Source organism: Palaemon carinicauda, chromosome 6 (assembly GCF_036898095.1).
Source record: "Palaemon carinicauda isolate YSFRI2023 chromosome 6, ASM3689809v2, whole genome shotgun sequence".
NCBI lineage: Eukaryota > Metazoa > Arthropoda > Malacostraca > Decapoda > Palaemonidae > Palaemon > Palaemon carinicauda.
In genome coordinates, this window is record NC_090730.1 from 166,730,854 (window position 1) to 166,754,659 (window position 23,806).

The window sequence follows — 23,806 nt, forward strand, 5'->3', positions numbered from 1 at the left end:
ATCAATAGAGATACATAAAAATTGAGTTCCCTGTCAATAATGAATGAAAACATTTATTTTCACAATCTATTATGTCTCCATTGTTTGACACCTGAAATCTTAATCAAACACACATCTAAACCCTTAAATTATGGAACCTTTTGTTTAGCAAGGAATATAAAAAGTTCAAAACTGTAAGTTTATTCTAGTGAAAGCCCTTCTATGTATTTACATTGTTTCAATACTACAAGAAAGGTTAATTAAAGAAAAGTAACTAAATAACAATTTATTTACAAAGAGTGGAAAACTTGTAAGGAAAATACAGAGGGACACAAGGAGAAAATATGTGTGCCTAAGTCCTCCGCATTGACCTTAGAAAATGTGTAAAAAAAAAATCTATTGTAAATAATATGTTCATTCAGCTCCAGATGGTGATAAATAAATAAGAGGGCTGAGCTATTCATAGCAATAGCAATTCAAATTACATTTCATTGTAAAAAAATATCCAATCAATTAGTTACAAACTATAAAATCTGTCACAATGGAAAAAATCTTGTGATACATCAAATTCTATAGGGTAACTTTAATAAAGAAAAAAAGTTCAATTATATTTACATCAATTTCATCCCAATTTATATCTATTCCACAAGCATTCGCCACCGTAAAATGTTTCCTTTGCAACAAGTTGAATGATGATGATACTTATTGCCACTATTGGATGTTGCTATGAATTTCTTAAAAATTCACAATGAACAACCAATACTAAAGGTTGTTTAGGTAAAGAATTATTCAAGATTATTCATATTACAAATCTTTTTATCAATACTTCTCTAAGATAAGCATAACGTTGATGTACAGGTACCATTGAATGGTAAACACCACAAAAAGTAAAGAAAGTCATTGAAAAATTCTGAACAGCAAAAGATGAAAAAATTACCTGAATGGAGAAAAAAATTGAATAGAATGTTTAGCTAATTCCTTTCAATCTTAAGACAAGATTAGAAGCGGCCACATCAAACAGTATGAAAATCACAAGAGATCCTGTTTCGAAGGTGTGAGACACTGCACTGGCGTTAGTTTCTTCGGAAAAAGGACGAGATGATGGAGCTTGTGAATTTCTTCTGCTGATGCTCTTCTTCAACCCTCTGTTTAACGGCTAATTCTTGTTCTTGTGCGAGCCGCTGGTTTTCTCGAAATGCTGCCAAAGGGTCATCGAATGTGCGGTAATAATCAATTACCTCTCTAACGTCACTGACTTCGGATTCAGCAATTGCTGTAAAGAGAGTTTTATACAATATTTAATAACTTATGAGGCAAAATAAATACATGAACAGTTTACAGAGGGAAACTACATAACAAAATATTCAAAATACAGTAAAAAATACTTTAAACAACTGTAAATAAATAAGCGATGAAACTAAAAGATTAAAAAGGGTCTTAAACTATTAAAATGAAAAAAAGTATGAAGTGCATATCAAGTACAAAAATCCTGACATAAAAGAAAACTCTACAAAATACTAATAAAGATATGTGGGATTAGAGAATAAAGCATTTTATCAAAAAAATGTGTGCTGCCACTTGGGTAAATAAGCTTTACCTCTACTTCCAAGTGTCTGCATCAATAAACACACCATATTTCGAACATTTTTGTTACTGTTTATACTCTATACAGTATACATCCTGACAGCAATAACGTTAACATAGAATAGAGGGATGTGACCAAGGGAGAGCCTTTTCATAAGCATACAAATACTAATTTAGAAATGAAAATTACATGGACACAAAATTATTAAAGAAGTCAAAGTTTTGTATTCCACAACATTTGCATGATTTAGTCTACATCTTTTACATAATTCTAATAGGGTTGCTGTTTCCTATTCAGTCTATTACACACATGGTCTCAAGTTGAAAATACTCATTGAAAAATGGGTTCGGTTAAATCCTTCCAAGAAGGAATTGAAAACATCCCTTGAAAAAGAAGTTAGGTTGACAAACTACAACCCTATTGGTAAAGCAGGATGCTATAAGCCCAGGGGCTCCAACACGGAAAATAGCCCAGATAGGAAAGGAAACTGAATTTTTTTTTTCTTTCCCAAGACAGCGGAAGACCATGGTAAAGAGGCTATGGCACGGTTTGATTTTGGAGTGTCCTTCTAGAGGAGCTGCTTACCATAGCTAAAGAGTCCCTTCTACCCTTACTAAGAGAAAAGTGGCCACGGAACAATTACAGTGCAGTAAACTTACTTCTGAGCATCAATCCAAGCTCCACAAGTGTTTGGTCATTCATATTGCCATCCCATCTCTTCACTTTTAGATGATTACGGGGGCTTGAAACAGCATCAACATCCCAGTCAATACATATCACCTGTTTTGAGTATTAAAAAAAAAAAAATCAGTAATACAATGTCGTTGAATAAAGCAGTAACATACTTGATTCTACCTTATAAAATGTTTGATAATGGCACAAGAAAATATTCTAAATGGAATAATTTGAGTGGTTGGGTGCATGGAATGGTAAATTAAATTAATTGCAATTTGATAAATTATATATAACCTTAAATTTATATAAGACAAAAATTATAAAAAATATAAGGAAAAAGATTAAGAACATGCTTCCCCTCAATTGGGATTAAGCAAGTGAACCCTCGTTTATCGCGGTAGATAGGTTCCAGTCGCGGCCGCGATAGGTGAAAATCCGCGAAGTAGTGACACCATATTTACCTATTTATTCAACATGTATATTCAGACTTTTAAAACCTTCCCTTGTACGTAGTACTGTTAACAAACTACCCTTTAATGTACAGAACACTTAATGCATGTACTACAGTACCCTAAACTAAAACAGGCACAAATATTAAAGGTGATTTTATATCATGCATTTCCTAAACATGCTAAAAAGCACGATAAAAAATGGCAACCAATGTTTTGTTTACATTTATCTCTGATCATAATGTAGAAACAAACTGGAGGTAGAGCTTTGCTTATTACCCAGACATATTTCCCATACTTTTCCCTTAGAACTACATCACATCTTCCTACTTTAGAGATATATATATATATATATATTTATATATATATATATATATATATATATATATATATATATATATATATATATGTGTGTGTGTGTGTGTGTGTGTATATATATATATATTTATATGTATACACATATACATTCCTACATATATACATAAATACATGCATACATATATATATATATTACTGTATATATATGGGTTATGGAAAAAATCCGCGAAGCGGTGAATCCGCGATGGTCGAACCGCGAAGTAGCGAGGGTTCACTGTAAATATCTACAACAGAAGCTGCTGCCATTTATCCAAGACTATTTTCACCAAACATTATGTAGAATTTCTAATTTTTTCAATTAAATGAATATGGATGTAAAAGTCATAGCTTTCTCTAATTTTTTTTTTTATTTTTTAAAGAAAGACAAGTAAAATTTACAAATCCCATTTCATACATAAAGTTCAACAATTATATAAGTTTAGTTAGAATTCTAAAAAGGTTACAGAATGTTACTCTAGTACAATCACCCGTTAACACTTGAGTATTTGATTATTAGCAGATAAGCCCACAAATTCACGACTAATTATTTAGGACTTTCTTCTACAATCGCAGTATCAGTCTGTGCTTTCTCCCCAAATACCATTCCAGCTGGCCTACACTTCACCATGTCACCAATGTGTACAGTTAGCAGATTTTGTGCCAATAACCATATTTATATAGTACTCGCATATCACCTGATCTCATTAGGGAACCCTTAAGAAATTTCAATACAGTATATCTCCCGTGTCATGAGTTCCTTTTTCCACAGATTAGACTAAGCTTCAATTAACAAACATCATTTAGGGGTTTAATTAAAAATATTTACAACTGAGAAATATCAGGCTTTAAATTGTCAATCACAACCACTAAAGCAAAGATATTGATCTTCTCGTCAAGCTCATCTTTCATAGGCTGCTCTGCTCATCTAAGAATATGAACAGTGAAAACAAATATAAAATAAATATCTCTTATTAAAGTATTTTCAAAACACCATCAAAAGTAGTCATATCAGATGACAAATGCTACTTTCGAATATCCACAAGTTGGCAATATTTGATGGGTTTAGTAACTATAAACAAAAGAGGTTTTGTTTTTCAGTAATAAAACACAAATAGGTTGTTTAATATCTATCTTCAAACTAAAACCACCCAACGAAAAACTATAAAATCAAGGAATGACCGTGGCCAATAGCTATTTGCTAAACACGACTGTCTTGCAATGATTCTACTGTATAGTAATACAGTCATTAAAAGCAGCATAACAGTTTTCAGGTCCTTCAATTTAATAATCAATGATAAGTTTTATTACTTGACTATAATAAATGTATACTACTTTCTTTACCATAATGAAAAAAGCTTACAGCTAAGTTTAAGATGATATTTTAATTATAAAATAAATTTTTGAATATACTTACCCGGTGAATATATAATAGCTGCAACTCTGCGGCTCGACAGACAACATACATAAAAAACTCGCGAGCGATCGCTATACAGGTTGCGGGTGTGCCCACCAGCGCCAACTGTCGGCCAGATACCACTCTCGGATGTAAACAAAACCTTCAATTCTTCTCGTCCCACTGCGTCTCTATTGGGGAGGAAGGGAGGGTCGTTTAATTTATATATTCACCGGGTAAGTATATTCAAAAATTTATTTTATAATTAAAATATCATTTTTAAATATTTAACTTAGCCGGTGAATATATAATAGCTGATTCACACCCAAGGAGGTGGGTAGAGACCAGAGTTAAATATGTTTACATCGTATAAGCTAAGAGTTTTTATTTCATTTTGGAAGTTATCAATATAACAAAACCAAAATAAATAGGTACCTGGTAAGGAAGTCGACTTAGACGATTACTCTGCCTTGTAAGTCTGTCTTCCTTACGGAGCCCAGCGATCCTCTTAGGATGCTGACACACTCCCAGGAGCTGAAGTATCAAGGGCTGCAACCCATACAACAGGACCTCATCAAACCCCTAATCTGGGCGCTCTCAAGAAATGACTTTGACCACCCGCCAAATCAACCAGGATGCGAAAGGCTTCTTAGCCTTCCGAACAACCCATAAAAACAACATTAAAAACATTTCAAGAGACAGATTAAAAGGATATGGAATTAGGGAATTGTAGTGGTTGAGCCCTCACCCACTACTGCACTCGCTGCTACGAATGGTCCCAGTGTGTAGCAGTTCTCGTAAAGAGTCTGGACATCTTTCAAGTAAAATGACGCGAACACTGACTTGCTTCTCCAATAGGTTGCGTCCATGATACTTTGCAGAGATCTATTTTGCTTAAAGGCCACGGAAGTTGCTACAGCTCTAACCTCGTGCGTCTTAACCTTAAGCAAAGATCGGTCTTCCTCACTCAAGTGTGAATGAGCTTCTCGTATTAACAATCTGATAAAATAAGACAAAGCATTCTTTGACATAGGTAAGGATGGTTTCTTAACCGAACACCATAACGCTTCAGATTTGCCTCGTAAAGGTTTAGTACGAGTTAAGTAGAACTTAAGAGCTCTAACAGGGCATAATACTCTTTCTAGTTCATTGCCTACGATCTCCGATAAGCTAGGAATATCGAAAGATTTAGGCCAAGGACGAGAAGGTAGCTCATTCTTGGCTAGGAAACCAAGCTGCAGAGAACAAGTAGCTTTTTCTGACGAAAACCCGATGTTCTTGCTGAAGGCATGAAGCTCACTGACTCTTTTAGCCGAGGCCAAGCATACCAGGAAAAGAGTCTTAAGAGTGAGATCTTTCAGGGAGGCTGAATGTAAAGGCTCAAACCTGTCTGACATGAGGAATCTTAGGACCACGTCTAAATTCCACCCAGGTGTAGCCAAACGACGTTCCTTAGAGGTCTCAAAAGACTTAAGGAGGTCTTGCAGATCTTTATTGTTGGAAAGATCTAAGCCTCTATGCCGGAAGACCGAGGCCAACATGCTTCTGTAGCCCTTGATCGTAGGAGCTGAAAGGGAGCGAACTTTTCTCAGGTATAAGAGAAAATCAGCTATTTGGGCTACAGAGGTACTGGACGAGGATACGGAAACTGACTTGCACCAGTCTCGGAAGACTTCCCACTTCGATTGGTAAACTCTAATGGTAGACGCTCTCCTCGCTCTAGCAATCGCACTGGCTGCCTCCTTCGAAAAGCCTCTAGCTCTCGAGAGTCTTTCGATAGTCTGAAGGCAGTCAGACGAAGAGCGTGGAGGCTTTGGTGTACCTTCTTTACGTGTGGCTGACGTAAAAGGTCTACTCTTAGAGGAAGACTTCTGGGAAAGTCTACCAGCCATCGAAGTACCTCGGTGAACCATTCTCTCGCGGGCCAGAGGGGAGCAACTAACGTCAACCTTGTCCCTTCGTGAGAGGCGAATTTCTGCAGTACCTTGTTGACAATCTTGAATGGTGGGAATGCGTACAGATCTAGGTGTGACCAATCTAGGAGGAAGGCATCTATATGTATTGCTGCTGGGTCTGGGACTGGAGAGCAATAGATTGGAAGCCTCTTGGTCAGCGAGGTTGCAAAGAGATCTATGGTGGGTTGACCCCAAGTCGCCCAAAGTCTCTTGCACACATCCTTGTGGAGGGTCCATTCGGTTGGAATTACTTGACCTTTCCGACTGAGACAATCTGCTAGGACGTTCAAGTCGCCCTGGATGAACCTCGTTACTAGGGAGATGCCTCGATCTTTTGACCAGATGAGCAGGTCCCTTGCGATCTCGTACAGAGTCAGTGAGTGGGTACCTCCGTTTGGAAATGTACGCCAAGGCCGTGGTGTTGTCCGAGTTGATCTCCACCACCTTGCCTCGAAGGAGACTCTCGAAGCTTCTCAAGGCCAGGTGAACTGCCAAAAGCTCCTTGCAGTTGATATGCATGCTCCTCTGACTCGGGTTCCACAGACCTGAGCATTCCTGACCGTCCAGCGTCGCGCCCCAGCCCAAGTCCGATGCGTCTGAGAAGAGAACGTGGTTGGGTTTCTGAACTGCTAGGGGAAGACCCTCTCGTAAACTGATATTGTCTTTCCACCAAGTCAGACAAGTCTTTATCTTTTCGGAAATCGGGATCGAGACCGCCTCTAGCGTCTTGTCCTTTTTCCAGTGAAAAGCTAGATGGAATTGTAGAGGTCGGAGGTGTAGCCTTCCTAGCGAGACAAATTGCTCCAGGGATGACAGCGTCCCTACCAGACTCATCCACAGCCTGACTGAGCAGCGTTCTTTCTTCAACATCTTCTGGATGACGAGCAGGGCTTGATCTATTCTGGGGGCCGACGGAAAAGCCCGAAAAACTTGACTGTGAATCTCCATCCCTAAATACAGAATAGTTTGGGATGGGACCAGCTGTGACTTTTCCAAGTTGACTAGGAGTCCCAATTCCTTGGTCAGATCTAGAGTCCAATTGAGATCCTTCAGACAGCGATGACTGGAAGAGGCTCTGAGAAGCCAGTCGTCCAAATAAAGGGAGGCTCGGATGTCCGATAAGTGGAGGAATTTGGCCACATTCCTCATCAGCCTCGTAAAAACGAGAGGAGCTGTGCTTAGGCCAAAGCACAGGGCCCGAAACTGGTAAACCACATCTTCGAAGACGAATCTCAGAAAAGGTTGGGAGTCTGAGTGAATGGGGATGTGGAAGTAGGCGTCCCTTAGGTCTAGCGAGACCATCCAGTCTTCCTTTCTGACTGCTGCTAAGACTGACTTTGTGGTCTCCATGGAAAACTTCGTCTTTGTGACAAAGACATTCAGAGCACTGACGTCTAGCACCGGTCTCCAACCTCCTGTCTTCTTTGATACTAGGAAGAGACGGTTGTAAAACCCCGGTGATTGAAGGTCCGAGACTTTGACCACCGCTCCCTTCTCTAGCAAAAGAGACACTTCCAGTTTCAGGGCTTGTCTCTTTACTTCCTCTCTGTACCTGGGAGAGAGATCGATGGGGGACGTCGCTAGAGGGGGTTTGCGTACAAAAGGGATTTTGTACCCCTCTCTGAGTAACTTCACAGATTGTAGATCTGCGCCTCTCTTCTCCCAGGCTTGCCAGAAGTTCTTGAGTCTGGCTCCTACTGCTGTCTGAAGTTGCGGGCAGTCAGACTCTGCCCTTAGAGGACTTGGATCCTTTCCTCTTCCCTCGCTTCCCTTCGGCACGAGCACCTCCTCTGCTGGAGGCTCTGCCACGAAAGGGCGGAATAAAGCGAGACGCTGGAGTGTCTATCCTCGGTCTAGAAGACAATGTAGGCAAAGGGGGAGCTTTGCGAGCCGAGGACGCAACTAGATCGTGGGTGTCCTTCTGAACTAAAGATAAGGCAATTTCCTTTACCAAGACTTCAGGAAACAGGCACTTGGAAAGGGGAGCAAAGAGAAGCTCAGATCTTTGGCATGGCGTCACTCCAGCAGACAGGAAAGAACATAGAGACTCACGCTTCTTCAGGACTCCGGATGTGAAAGAGGCGGCTAGCTCGTTGGACCCCTCACGGACGGCCTTGTCCATGCAGGACATAATGAGCAAGGAAACATCCTTATCTGCAGAAGAGATTTTCCTGCTCAGGGCTCCTAAGCACCAGTCTAGGAAGTTAAAGACTTCGAAAGCCCTAAATATACCTTTGAGAAGGTGGTCCAGGTCCGATGGTGACCAACAAATCCTCGAGCGTCTCATGGCAAGGCGGCGGGGAGAGTCTACAAGACTTGAGAAGTCGCCCTGGGCAGAGGCAGGAACTCCCAAGCCGAGAACTTCTCCCGTAGCATACCAGACGCTCGATCTAGACGAGAGTTTAGATGGGGGAAAGGCAAATGCTGTCTTTCCTAAACTCTTCTTAGTCTCTAACCAATCTCCCAACAGCCGCAAAGCTCTCTTGGATGAGCGAGAGAGAACGAGTTTAGTAAAGGCAGGTGCGGTAGCAGGCACTCCTAATACAAACTCTGACGGCGGCGAACGAGGAGCCACAGAAACAAAGTGGTCAGGGAACAACTCCTTAAATACAGTCATGACTTTTCTAAAGTCCAATGATGGTTGAGTTGCCTTAGGCTCGTCAAGTTCTGAAGGTTGATCCTCTTGTGGTTCAGCAACGTCCTCATCTGATAGTTCCTCATCCGAAAACTGATGAGGAAACGGCAAAGGAGTGGGCAACGTTTGGCTCGCTGAGTCCGGTCGCACTGGTGCATGCGTGACGGAGCCGGACGCAGCGTCATGGAACTGCTGCACAGTCTGTGAACTGTCAACAACCATGGGTGCGCGAGGACGCACAGCGTCCACCCGAGACTGTTTAGACCGTCTGGGTTGTGCAGTCAACACCATACCGGGTTGCGGAGGTTGACGCACCGCGTCAAAACAAGTCACCTCTGATGGTTGCTGAACGTCCTGAACGTCAACACCCACCTCCTTGCGTCGCCTAACGTCAACATGCGGCTGGCAACCCACACTGGGTCGCATCGGTGGAGGTACAACCCCAACTGGTAGACGCGAGAAAGTAACCTCAGCGTCAACAGGACGCACAACAGACCACTTGGATGGTTGTTGGCCAGAAGGTTCAGCAGCAACCTTCTCCGCATTAAAGTCCTCCATCAAGGACCCAAGCTTGGACTGCATGTCCTGCAGCATCACCCATTTAGGGTCTACGGCAGCAGGTGCGGCAACAGACGGGGTGAGCGACTGAGGCGGCACCGCTTTGCCTCTCTTAGGTGGTGAGCAGTCATCAGAAGACGGCAACGAGTCCGAACTGACCCAGTGGCTACAACCGGGACGTTGGACTTGTCCTGAAGGGACCGACTTACGTTTCAAAGGTCGTGAGACCTTGGTCCAAGGTTTCTTACGAGAAACACCTTCGGACGACGAGGTAAAAACGGGCTCTCTCGTCTTACGTTGGTAGGGGCGATCTTGGGGAGATACGCCTGATACCATGGAGGGAACGTCTGTTCGCTGATCAAGGCCTCTCGAACCCATGAGTCGTACGACATTGCTTCTCCCCTGGGCTTGGGAGCTTGCAAGAGGTCCCGGACTAGGAGGACGACAGGCACGAACAGACGAACCCTCAAGCGCAACACTGTTCACAACACTTTGAGAAACACTAGGCACTTTAACACTTCCCGCGGCACTTTGGCACTTTAGTTCCTTAACGTCTGCTAAGAGTTGATTGCGGTCACTTGCAAGGGACTCAACTCTCTCCCCCAAGGCATGGATAGCACGCATCATGTCTGCCATCGATGGTTCCTGAGTGCTAGGAGGGGGGTTAGGAACAACCACTAAAGGGGAAGGATTAGGTTGAGGGGCATGTGGAGAGGAAAAATCTACCGACCTAGAAGAACTTCTCCTTACCCTATCTCTCTCTAGTCTGCGTGTATACTTCTCAAATTCGATAAAATCGAATTCCGAAAGGCCCACGCATTCCTCACACCGATCTTCCAATTGACAGGTTTTATCCCGACAATTGGAACAAACAGTGTGAGGGTCGAGAGAAGTCTTTGGAAGACGCCTATGACAGTCCCTAGCATTGCATTTTCTGAACTTGGGAACTTGTGAAAGGTCAGCCATTTTGAATTGGTCAAGGGAAAATTCCAAAAAACGATCTAAGTCATCAACAATTAATCCGATACAAAAGAAAGAGTTCAAGGATTTATTTGAAGAAAAAACACCTGTACTGCGAAAGCTTAAACCAAAATAAAGTACTTCACCAAATATGATGGGAAAAACTCCAGGTTTCAACAGCGAGTAAAGTACGTCTTGTCGACACGTCGACAGAGAAGAAATTGAGTCTTTGTTTACATCGAGTATGGTATCTGGCCGACAGTTGGCGCTGGTGGGCACACCCGCAACCTGTATAGCGATCGCTGGAGAGTTTTTACTGTTTTTTGTCTGTCGAGCAACAGAGTTGCAGCTATTATATATTCACCGGCTAAGTTAAATATTTAAAATTGGGAACTTGAGAAGGGTCAGCCATTTTGAATTAGTCAAGGGAAAATTCCAAAAAACGATCTAAGTCATCAACAAATAATCCGATTCAAAAAAGAGTTCAAGGGTTTATTTTGAAGAAAAACACCTGTACTGCGAAAGCTCAAACCAAATTAAAGTACTTCACCAAATATGATGGGAAAACTCCAGGTTCTACAGCGAGTAAAAGTACGTCTTGTCGTCAACGTCGACAGAGAAGAATTGAAGGTTTTGTTTACATCCGAGAGTGGTATCTGGCCGACAGTTGGCGCTGGTGGGCACACCCGCAACCTGTATAGCGATCGCTCGCGAGTTTTTTATGTATGTTGTCTGTCGAGCCGCAGAGTTGCAGCTATTATATATTCACCGGCTAAGTTAAATATTTAAAACTGCAGATTATACATGCAATTGAATAAAAAAAACAATGTGAAATTTGCTAAACTCTTCAGTATATGCAAAAGCAACATCCAAAACTGATATCGGTAAGCGAAAAAAATACCCTCAGGTAAAGTGCAAATGTAATTAAAATATTTAAGAAGTGAGAAATTAAAAAATATTAAGAGTGGAACTTAAGATGAAGTCCATGAAGATCAAGGAGGGGAATGTTGATGACGTCGTCAAAGACATGGACGATGATCAGTATGACTGGGCTAATTCACATGAATTTCAAACATGAGAAGATTCCTTTTCAAAAGCTTCTTACAGGTTTGAGGAAAAAATATGTTATTTTTATAATAAAATAAATTTTTGAATATACTTACCCGGTGATTATATAAGCTGCAACTCTGTTGCTCGACAGAAAACTCTACGTTAAAAATCCGCCAGCGATCGCTATGCAGGTAGGGGGTGTACTTCAACAGCGCCATCTGTCGTGCAGGTACTCAGTACTCAATGTAAACAAAGAACTCAATTTTCTCCTCGGTCCACTGCGTCTCTATTGGGGAGGAAGGGAGGGTCCTTTAATATATAATCACCGGGTAAGTATATTCAAAAATTTATTTTATTATAAAAATAACATTTTTCAATATTTAACTTAGCCGGTGATTATATAAGCTGATTCACACCCAGGGGGGTGGGTAGAGACCAGCAATAAATGTTTACATTATTATGAGCTAAGGATTTTTTATTTCATTTTAGCAGTTATCAAAATAACAAACTTAAAATAAATAAGTACCTGGTAAGGAAGTCGACTTGAACAATTACTCTGCCTTTTTAAGTACGTCTTCTTTACGGAGCCTCGCGATCCTCTTAGGATGCTGAGCGACCCCTAGGAGCTGAAGTATCAAGGGTTGCAACCCATACAACAGGACCTCATCAAAACCTCTAATCTAGGCGCTTCTCAAGAAATGACTTTGACCACCCGCCAAATCAAGTAGGATGTGAAAGGCTTCTTAGCCTTCCGGACAACCCAAAAACAATAATAAAACATTTCAAGAGAAAGATTAAAAAGGTTATGGAATTAGGGAATTGTAGTGGTTGAGCCCTCACCCACTACTGCACTCGTTGCTACGAATGGTCCCAGTGTAGCAGTTCTCGTAAAGAGACTGGACATTCTTAAGATAAAAAGACGCGAACACTGACTTGCTTTTCCAATAGGTTGCGTCGATTATACTTTGCAGAGATCTATTTTGTTTAAAGGCCACGGAAGTTGCGACAGCTCTAACTTCGTGTGTCCTTACCTTCAGCAAAGCTTGGTCTTCCTCATTCAGATGGGAATGAGCTTCTCGTATAACAGTCTGATAAAATAGGATAAAGCATTCTTTGACATAGGCAAAGATGGTTTCTTAACTGAACACCATAAAGCTTCAGACTGGCCTCGTAAAGGTTTAGTTCGTTTTTTAAAAAGAACTTAAGAGCTCTAACAGGGCATAAGACTCTTTCTAGTTCATTTCCAACCATACGATAAGTTTGGAATATCGAACGATATTGGCCAAGGCCGAGAAGGCAGCTCGTTTTTGGCTAGAAAACCAAGTTGTAGAACATGTAGCCGTTTCGGATGAGAATCCGATGTTCTTGCTGAAGGCATGAATCTCACTGACTCTTTTAGCTGTGGCTAAGCATACCAGGAAAAGTGTCTTTAAGGTGAGATCTTTCAGGGAGGCTGATTGTAGCGGTTCGAACCTGTCTGACATAAGGAATCTTAGTACCACGTCTAAATTCCAACCAGGTGTAACCAAACGACGCTCCTTCGTGGTCTCAAAAGACTTAAGGAGGTCCTGTAGATCTTTATTGTTGGAAAGATCTAAGCCTCTGTGACGGAAGACTGATGCCAACATGCTTCTGTAACCCTTGATAGTGGGAGCTGAAAGAGATCGTTCTTTCCTCAGATATAAGAGGAAGTCAGCTATTTGAGTTACAGAGGTACTGGTCGAGGATACGGATACTGACTTGCACCAGTTTCGGAAGATTTCCCACTTCGATTGGTAGACTCTAAGGGTGGATGTTCTCCTTGCAGCAATCGCTCTGGCTGCCTCCTTCGAAAAACCTCTAGCTCTCGAGAGTCTTTCGATAGTCTGAAGGCAGTCAGACGAAGAGCGTGGAGGCCTTGGTGTACCTTCTTAACGTGTGGCTGACGTAGAAGGTCCACCCTTAGGGGAAGTGTTCTGGGAACGTCTACTAGCCATCGAAGTACCTCGGTGAACCATTCTCTCGCGGGCCAGAGGGAAGCAACTAGCGTCAACCTTGTCCCTTCGTGAGAGGCGAACTTCTGCAGTACCTTGTTGACAATCTTGAACGGAGGGAATGCATATAGATCTAGATGTGACCAATCTAGGAGAAAGGCATCTATATGAACTGCTGCTGGGTCCGGGATTGGTGAGCAAAATATTGGGAGCCTCTTGGTCATCGAGGTTGCGAAGAGATCTATGGTTGGCTGGCCCCAGGTGGCCCAAAGTCTCTTGCATACATCCTTGTGGAGGTTCCATTCTGTTGGAATTATTTGTCCCTTCCGACTGAGACAATCTGCCATGACATTCAAGTTGCCTTGGATGAACCTCGTTACTAGTGATATGTCTAGACCTTTTGACCAGGTGAGGAGGTCCCTTGCGATCTCGTACAACGTCAGAGAGTAGGTCCCTCCTTGCTTGGAGATGTACGCCAAAGCCGTGGTGTTGTCCGAGTTCACCTCCACCACTTTGCCTTGAAGGAGAGACCTGAAGCTTTTCCAGGCCAGACGTACTGCCAGTAGCTCCTTGCAGTTGAAATGCATTGTCCTTTGACTCGAGTTCCATATTCCCGAGCATTCCCGACCGTCTAATGTCGCACCCCAGCCTACGTCCGATGCGTCCGAGAAGAGAACGTGGTTGGGAGTCTGAACAGTCAGGGGAAGACCCTCTCTTAGGTTGATATAGTCCTTTCACCAAGTCAGACAAGACTTTATCTTTTCGGAAACCGGGATCGAGACCGCTTCTAGCGTCTTGTCCTTTTTCCAGTGAAAAGCTAGATGGTATAGAAGAGGACGGAGGTGTAGTCTTCCTAGTGACACAAATTGATCCACGGATGACAGCGTCCCTACCAGACTCATCCACAGCCTGACTGAGCAGCGTTCCTTCTTCAGCATCTTCTGGATGGATAGCAGGGCTGGGGGCTGATCGTCTTGTTCAGCAACGTCCTCATCAGAGGGTTCCTCATCCGAAACTGATGAGGAAACGGCAACAGAGTGGGCAACGTCTGACTCGCTGAATCCGGTCGCACTGGTGGATGCGTGACGGAGCCGGACGCAATATCATGGAACTGCTGCACAGTCTGTGAACTGTCAACAACCATGGGTGCGCGAGGAAGCACAGCGTCAACCCGAAACTGTCTAGACCGTCTGGGTTGTGCAGTCAACACCCTACCGGGTTGCTGAGGTTGACGCACTGCGTCACAACAAGTCACCTCTGCTGGTTGTTGAACGTCCTGAACGTCAACAACCACCTCCGAGCGTCGCTTAACGTCAACGTGCGGCTGGCAACCCACACTGGGTCGCATCGGTGGAGGAACCACCTCAACTGGCAGATGCGAGTAGGTTACCTCAGCGTCAACAGGGCGCACAACCGACCGGTTGGAAGGTTGTTGGCCAGAAGGTTCTTCTCCGCATTTAAGTCCTCTATCAAGGACGCAAGCTTGGACTGCATGTCTTGCAGCAAAGCCCATTTAGGGTCTACGGGAGCAGGTGTGGCAACAGACGGGGTTAGCGACTGAGGCGGAACCATTTACCATCCCTGAAAGCCTTGTTATGCGTGACATAATAGTACAGCAAAACTTCAAAGGCTCGACAACAGCTGAGAAGTTGACCTGTAAACAACTTGGAGCGTCTCCTGGCTAGGCGCCAGGGAGAGTCTACCAGAATTGAGAAGTCTATCTGGGCAGAGGCATGAACTCCCAAGCCGAGAACTTCTCTCGTGTCATATCAGACTCTCGCTCTATAAACCAGTTTAAAAGAAGGGAAAGCAAAGGCTGTATCCCCCAAACTCCTCCTGGTGAAAAACCAGTCGCCTAGCCAACGTAACGCTCTCTAGGAGAGCGAGAGAGCACTAGCTTAAAAACAACGGCTTCGAAGTAGCTAGGCCTAGTGTAAGCTCTGACGTTTAGGCAAACGAGGAGCAGCAGTTACAAGATCAGGACGAAGATCCTTAAAAAAAATCATCATGATTTAAATTAAAGTCCATAGGAGGCTAAGCAGCTTAAGGCTCCTCTCCATCTGACAGAGTCCTCAAGGGAATATCAGTAGGAGGGAGAACAGCAACTTCCTCATCTACAGGAACCTTGTCCGATAAAAGCTGAGTCTCTCACAGATGCATTAGTAGCGGACCAGAACGCAACGTCATGTAACTGCTTGACAGTCTGTGAACTGTCAACAACTGAACTGTAACCACAACAGGTGCGTGAGGACGTACAGCGTCCACTCGAGACTGCTTTGACTGCCTAGACTGAGCAGTCAAAACAACTCTAGAATGCAGAGGTTGACGCACAGCGTCAAAACAAGTCAACTCCGATTGTTAGTGAACGTCTAGAACGTCAACAGGAGCATCAGCCAGTGGCCTAACGTCCAAATACGGCTGAAAAACCACACGAGACCGCATCGAGTGTGGTTCTAAACAACCTGACTGACGTGACTAAGCTACGCCAACGTCAACAGTAAGCACAAAGGAACGTTAGGTTGGCTGAAAGCCAGGATATCGATGAGATAAACGGCTAGACTCAACGGACTAATCGGCAGAATAGTCTTCCAAAAGGGAGGCAAGCATATACTGCATGTTTTGCCATACAACCCATTAAGGATCAACGGAAATGGTTGTGGTAATAGACGAGGGTAACGTCTGTGACCGCAATACTTTGCCTACAAAAAAAGACTTTCGGAGTCTGTGTTACGCTTTTGTTAGGCGGCGAGCAGTTATCCGATGACTGCATAGGGTCAGAGCTGTCCTAATGGCTGTAACCAGGACGCTGGACCTGTCCTGAAAGGACTGACTTTCGCTTAAGGGCTTCGAAACCTTGTGACAGGTTTCTTATGCGAAAAGCCTACGGATGGCGAGGAGAAACAATGTCTCTTTCGTCTTATGGTAGGGGAGATCTTGGTAAGAAACACCCGATACCATAGAGGGAAAACGTCTGTTCGTTGGTCAAGGCCTCTCGAACCCATAAGTCATTTGACATTACTTCTCCCCTGGGCTTGGGAGCTTGCAAGAGGTCCCGGACTAGGTGAACGACAGGCACGAACAGACGAACCCTCGGACGCAACACTGTAACACTTTGCGCCTCGGACGCAACACTGTAACACTTTGCGCATATCACTTTATCACTTCGATTTTCTGTTTTGCACTTATTTCTACCTGAAACACGCAATTCTACCCTTCATTAAAAGGTAGTAATTGCGAAATTAGTCGTATAATGCAAGCTCATAATACCAGCAAAAAACAGAAAACATATTTTAAGATAAAAAGAAAAATCAGTGGCTGGGAAAGAGACTAAACACTAGTTCATATAACTACGTTTTCAATCTCTCACCGCACATAGCCTGGGGACGAGAATAAAAACCTAAAAACGTTTTATCCTTCCTCCCCGTACAGAGACTAGGGACGAGAGTAACACGAGAACAACGTTACCCGCTTGAACGGAACGTTTTCTCTCCTCTCTCTCCCTCCGTCTCTATCTCTCTCTCTCTTTCTCTCTTGATTTCGCACCTAAGAGAAGAGCCCAATTATATATCGTCAAAAAAACATGTTATTTGACTAAAGGAAAAAACTGAAAGGTTTTTCAAATAAAAAGTTCCTTTAAATTAGAATTTAAAACATTTAAGCTTAGAAAGAATGAACAAAACGTCAGAATCGATTTACTCTTACTGCAAAGTGAAACCGTGATACACTCTCTCTCTATCGTAACGATAGAGCGCATGTTGAACGTCCTGAACGTCAACAACTGCGTAGCATAAAAAACTAAACGTTAGTTCATCTTTGAAAACAGTACGAAGACTATCAAAGAAATTCTTGCATAAAATATTACATTTAAAAAGTTTTAAATCCTTTAAAAGCTAAAGACGATATAAAGGGCTCAATGTTGATTAACTTCGGTTTCCAAGTTAGGACCGCCTACTCTCAGGAAAGGTCTATATAAATAAAGCATTAAAATTTATTTAATATGTTTATAAAAAATGGAAAGTTAATCGAACAGGCCTAATAAAGGCGGAGAGATATAAAATATATAGAGGAAAATCTATAACGTGATAAGATAATTACTAAAAGCCTAAACATACTTCCGTCTAAGGGAAGGGTCGGCCATTTAAAAGTGAAAGAAAGTCCATACTCTCTTTCTCACCATAATTAAATCTATCCAAAATGAGTTCAAGTTTTGAGATGAAGATAAAACACCTGCATAGCGAAAGCTCAAAACTAGAATAGTGTACTTCACCAATAGTTGTGAAAACAAATCCAGTTAGCAACAGCGAATTAGTAGGTCTTGCCGGTAGCCCGACAGAGAGAAAATTGAGTTCTTTGTTTACATTGAGTACTGAGTACCTGCACGACAGATGGCGCTGTTGAAGTACACCCCCTACCTGCATAGCGATCGCTGGCGGATTTTTAACGTAGAGTTTTCTGTCGAGCAACAGAGTTGCAGCTTATATAATCACCGGCTAAGTTAAATATTGAAAATTGATAAATATAAACTGCAACCCACTTGTTTCAGTATTTCCAAAATTTTTTCATTTTCAGTTCAAGTCATGTTTACAAAACAAGATTATACACTACTATTTATACTGAAAAAAATATGAAAAGGGCATTGCAATCTAAATAAAAAAAATCAATAAAAACATTTCAATGGTCATATATAATAATATAATATCAGGTACTTTTAATATTCGCAAGTTGTTGACATACTTGCTGCTCGTGGATGGCAACTTGATCTAAGCATAAGTGGTTAATATGTGAGTAATGAATGCATATTATTTCACTACTTGTTGCTTAGAGTTTTGGCTAATTTTTAAGTTTATAAATATATGTTAAGTTGAAGGTTTTATTAACTTTACAGTGCTTGAATGTATGAATTAAAAACTAATGTTTTGATAGTTATAACCTAGCCTAGTACTGTATAACCTTTTGCAGTGCAGTTTAACCGTGCCCACACAAACAAATATTGTACATGGAATATAAAAGGATCCCTTGAAATTTAGCTGAAAATTTGGTCTCAAAAGGTCATATGATACACCATTATATTTGGAATAATGTTTTTAAAGATACACAGTTTTTCTTGGTTGCATAAGGATATAGGAAGTCCAAGGGTGATAAGGATATAGACCTCTAGAAGTGTTATTCACGGAATTTTAACTTTCGCAGTTACGTATGTATACTGGAATAAATTAGAAGTCTTAATGTCTAGATCTGACATGATACCTTACAGTCACAAACTAATTTAGACTGAAGAAACAGTCAATTATTCAAATGGGTTGATTTTCTCCAAAATGTTGTCATAAAATTACTAATCCTTTTATTTACAAAAGCATGAAATTTTGAAAAGAGACCTACCTTCTCGAGGTCACGATTAAGACAGCTAAGATCTTTGACGTGCTTGCCGTTTACGTATCTAGTCGTATCCTTGTAAAGTCGATACCAAATGAGGCCGTTTGGATCAAGATGATCAATGATTGGGAAAGCGGTCTGAAAAAAGAATAAAAAAATTAGTAATATAAATGAGTTGACTGACAGAAAACATAAGAAATAAAAGAATATAATAAATTATAAAAAGCAAGTTGTATTTTTCCTTCAAAATATGTAATGTCTTAAGCAGATGAAATGGCCATTGAATTTGTTAATGAGGGACTGTAATTAATGGGAGGTGGTGAGCACAGGCAAGTAGCCCCACCCACTTTCCTGTCAAAGGCTCTTTGCTTTTGATTTTCAGCTCTGGATTGAGAAGGGTGGTTGAGGTGGGAAGTTTAACTTTAAAACACACAGGTTTGTCTAACTAGGAAAATACAAATAACTATTCAAACATATTATTGGTTCCTTAACGTTTGAATACTTTGCGTCCTTTAAAATAGAAAAATGTTATTTTTATTAATAAAATAAATTTTTGAATATACTTACCCGATAATCATGTAGCTGTCAACTCCGTTGCCCGACAGAATTCTATGGAGGGATACGCCAGCTATCACAATACTAGAAGGGGGTGTAATTACCAGCGCCACCTGTGGCCAGGTACTCAAGTACTTCTTGTTGACACCTCCTCAATTATTCCTCGGTCCACTGGTTCTCTATGGGGAGGAAGGGAGGGTCGATTAAATCATGATTATCGGGTAAGTATATTCAAAAATTTATTTTATTAATAAAAATAACATTTTTCAATATTAAACTTACCCGATAATCATGTAGCTGATTCACACCCAGGGGGGTGGGTGAAAAACCAGTGTACAAGACTAAAGGATAGCTAAGTATCCCGTATTTCATATAATCAGTTATCCACAATAACAATGAAATAATAAGTACCTGGTAAGGAAGTCGACTTGAACCATTACTCTGCCTTTAATAAGATCGTCTTCCTTACTGAGCGCAGCGTTCCTCTTGGGAGGCTGAATCAACTCAAAGGTGCTAAAGTATACAGGGCTGCAACCCATACTAAAGGACCTCATCACAACCTTTAACCTTGGCGCTTCTCAAGAAAGAATTGACCACCCGCCAAATCAACAAGGATGTGGAAGGCTTCTTAGCCGACCGTACAACCCATAAAAAGTATTCAAGAGAAAGGTTAAAAAGTTATGGGATTATGGGAATGTAGTGGCTGAGCCCTCGCCTACTACTGCATTCGTTGCTACGAATGGACCCAGGGTGTAGCAGTACTCGTAAAGAGACTGGACATCTTTGAGATAGCATGATGCGAACACTGACTTGCTTCTCCAATAGGTTGCATCCATAACACTCTGCAGAGAACGGTTCTGTTTGAAGGCCACTGAAGTAGCCACAGCTCTCACTTCATGTGTCCTTACCTTCAGCAAAGCAAGGTCTTCTTCCTTCAGATGAGAATTTGCTTCTCTAATCAGAAGCCTGATGTAGTAAGAAACTGAGTTCTTAGACATTGGTAGAGAAGGCTTCTTGATAGCACACCATAAGGCTTCTGATTGTCCTCGTAATGGTTTTGACCTTCTTAGATAGTACTTAAGAGCTCTAACTGGGCAAAGTACTCTCTCCAGTTCGTTCCCCACCATGTTGGACAGGCTTGGGATCTCGAACGACTTAGGCCAAGGACGGGAAGGAAGTTCGTTTTTAGCCAAAAAACCGAGCTGCAAGGAACATGTAGCCGTTTCAGATGTGAAACCTATGTTCCTGCTGAAGGCGTGGATCTCACTTACTCTTTTACCTGTTGCTAAGCACACGAGGAAAAGAGTTTTTAATGTGAGGTCCTTAAAAGAGGCTGATTGGAGCGTTTCAAATCCTGATGACATTAGGAACCTTAGGACCACGTCTAGATTCCAGCCTGGAGTGGACAACCGACGTTCCTTTGAGGTCTCAAAAGACCTAAGGAGGTCCTGTAGATCTTTGTTGGAGGAAAGATCCAAGCCTCTGTGGCGGAAAACCGCTGCCAACATACTTCTGTAACCCTTGATCGTAGGAGCTGATAGGGATCTTACGTTCCTTAGATGTAACAGGAAGTCAGCAATCTGGGTTACAGTGGTACTGGTTGAGGAAACTGCATTGGCCTTGCACCAGCTTCGGAAGACTTCCCATTAAGACTGAAAGACTCTGAGAGTGGATGTCGTCCTTGCTCTGGCAATCGCTCTGGCTGCCTCCTTCGAAAAGCCTCTAGCTCTTGAGAGTCTTTCGATAGTCTGAAGGCAGTCAGACGAAGAGCGTGGAGGTTTGGGTGTACCTTCTTTACGTGAGGTTGACGCAGAAGGTCCACTCTAGGAGGAAGAGTCCTGGGAACGTCGACCAGCCATTGCAGTACCTCGGTGAACCATTCTCTCGCGGGCCAGAGGGGGGCAACCAACGTCAGCCGTGTCCCTTTGTGAGAGGCGAACTTCTGAAGTACCCTGTTGACAATCTTGAACGGCGGGAATGCATACAGGTCGAGATGGGACCAATCCAGCAGAAAGGCATCCACGCGAACTGCTGCTGGGTCTGGAATCGGAGAACAAAACAAGAGGAGCCTCTTGGTCATCGAGGTAGCGAATAGATCTATGGTTGGCTGACCCCACAGGGCCCAAAGTCTGCTGCAAACATTCTTGTGAAGGGTCCACTCTGTGGGGAAGACCTGACCCTTCCGGCTGAGGCGATCTGCCATGACATTCATATCGCCCTGAATGAGCCTCGTTACCAGCGTGAGCTTTCGATCTTTTGACCAAATGAGGAGGTCCCTTGCGATCTCGAACAACTTCCTCGAATGAGTCCCTCCCTGCTTGGAGATGTAAGCCAAGGCTGTGGTGTAGTCGGAGTTCACCTCCACCACCTTGTTAAGCTGGAGGGACTTGAAGTTTATCAAGGCCAGATGAACTGCCAACAACTCCTTGCAATAGATGTGAAGTGTCCTTTGCTCCTGATTCCATGTTCCCGAGCATTCCTGTCCGTCCAGTGTCGCACCCCAGCCCGTGTCCGATGCGTCCGAGAAGAGACGGTGGTCGGGGGTCTGAACAGCCAATGGTAGACCTTCCTTGAGAAGAATGCTGTTCTTCCACCACGTTAGAGTAGACCTCATCTCTTCGGAAACAGGAACTGAACCCGTCTCTAGCGTCATGTCCTTTATCCAGTGAGCAGCTAGATGATACTGAAGGGGGCGGAGGTGGAGTCTCCCTAACTCGATGAACAGGGCCAGCGATGAAAGTGTCCCTGTTAGACTCATCCACTGCCTGACTAAGCATCGGTTCCTTCTCAGCATGCTCTGGATGCATTCTAGGGCTTGGAAGATCCTTGGGGCCGACGGACAAGTCCGAAAAGCTCGACTCTGAAGATCCATACCCAAGGAGACAATGGTCTGGGATGGAACGAGCTGAGACTCCTCAAAATTGACCAGGAGGCCCAGTTCCTTGGTCAGATCCATAGTCCATTTGAAAATCTCCAGACAGCGACGACTTGTGGGAGCTCTTAAAAGCCAGTCGTCTGACGGAGCCGGACACAAGATCATGATACTGCTGCACAGTCTGTAAACTGTCAATCATGGGCAAGCGAGGAAGTACAGTGACAACCCGAATCTGTCTAGACTGTCTGGGTCGTACAGACAACTCCTTAACGGGTTGCTGAGGTTGCCGCACTGCGTCACAACAAGTCCCTTCTGTTGGTTGTTGAACGTCTTCCCCGTGACACATTGACTCCGTAAACAAAAAATTCTCTAACAAGGACTAAGCTTGGACTGCATGTCATGCAACACAGCTCAAGGTCTATGGGAGCAGGTGTGGTAACAGACGGGATTAGCGGCTGAAGTGGAACCATTACCTTCCCTGTAAGCATGTTATGCTTAAATAAAAGTCCATAAGAGGTTATGCAGCTAAAGGCTCCCTCCAAATGACAGAGTCCTCAAGGGAATATCAGAAGGAGGGAGAAAAGAACTTTCTCATCTACAGGGACCTTATCCTAGAAAAGCTAAGTTCTCTGAGTGAGGGTTCACTGGTGCAAAAGCAGCAGACTAGAAGGCAACGTTATGAAACTGCTTGACAGTCTAGTGAGTTGGCAACAACCCAAGATGTGTTGAGAAGCATGCGGTAAGGTATGCAGAGCATGATGTATGCAGAGTATGCTGTATGCAGAGCATGCTGTATGTAGAGCATGTTGTATGCAGAGCATGCTGAATGCAGAGCATGCTGTATGCAGAGCATGTTGTATGCAGAGCATGCTGAATGCAGAGCATGCTGTATGCTGAGCATGTAGTAAGCAGAGCCTGCTGTAAGGAAAGCAGAGCGTGTGCATGGCGTTTAACATTTCTCAGAAATTCCATGACCAGTGCTAGAGTGCTTTATGCATGCTTGCATGGGGTTTGAACCATGGTATGAAAATGGAGGTAAGGTATGCTGAACAGCAGAGTCAGAACGAGCTGGAACAACAATAGTTGTGGTTTCCTCTTCAAGACTCCGATGAGGGAACACCTGAGGCTCAGTCTGCAAAGGCTGAATAAAAGACAAGCAGAAGGAAGGCGCATGGGTGGAGGAGGCTGATTCCTAGCATGAGTGGTTGAACCCAAGGGTTGCGCTTGCTGAGCGGTTGGCGGAAGCGGAGTAGCAAGTTCCAGTTCCTGTGGTGTGAGCGGAGCGCGATGAGGAAGAGGCTGCGCAGACCAAGGTAAATGTCTCGCAAGCTGAGGCTCCTGAGGCGCAAGGCTAAGGTGTTGTGGTGCTTGCCTTGTGGAGGGTAGAGCTCGCTGCAGCGAGAGCTGAGGAGACTGACTCATGGACGGGAGAGG

General features: G+C 43.0%; 1 protein-coding gene across 1 annotated transcript in view; it reads right to left on the minus strand.

The window, feature by feature from the left end:
* Positions 1–250: 250 nt before the first annotated feature.
* The window catches only part of LOC137642799 (mitochondrial import inner membrane translocase subunit TIM50-C-like), a 55,050-nt gene continuing 31,494 nt past the window's right edge, over positions 251–23,806 (minus strand). The window contains exons 4-6 of the mRNA XM_068375663.1: positions 18,949–19,080; positions 2,224–2,344; positions 251–1,252 (exon numbers count right to left, since the gene is read on the minus strand). Of these exons, the coding sequence (XP_068231764.1) occupies positions 1,053–1,252; positions 2,224–2,344; positions 18,949–19,080 (453 nt within the window). The 3' untranslated portion in view covers positions 251–1,052. The remainder of the gene's footprint in view (positions 1,253–2,223; positions 2,345–18,948; positions 19,081–23,806) is intronic.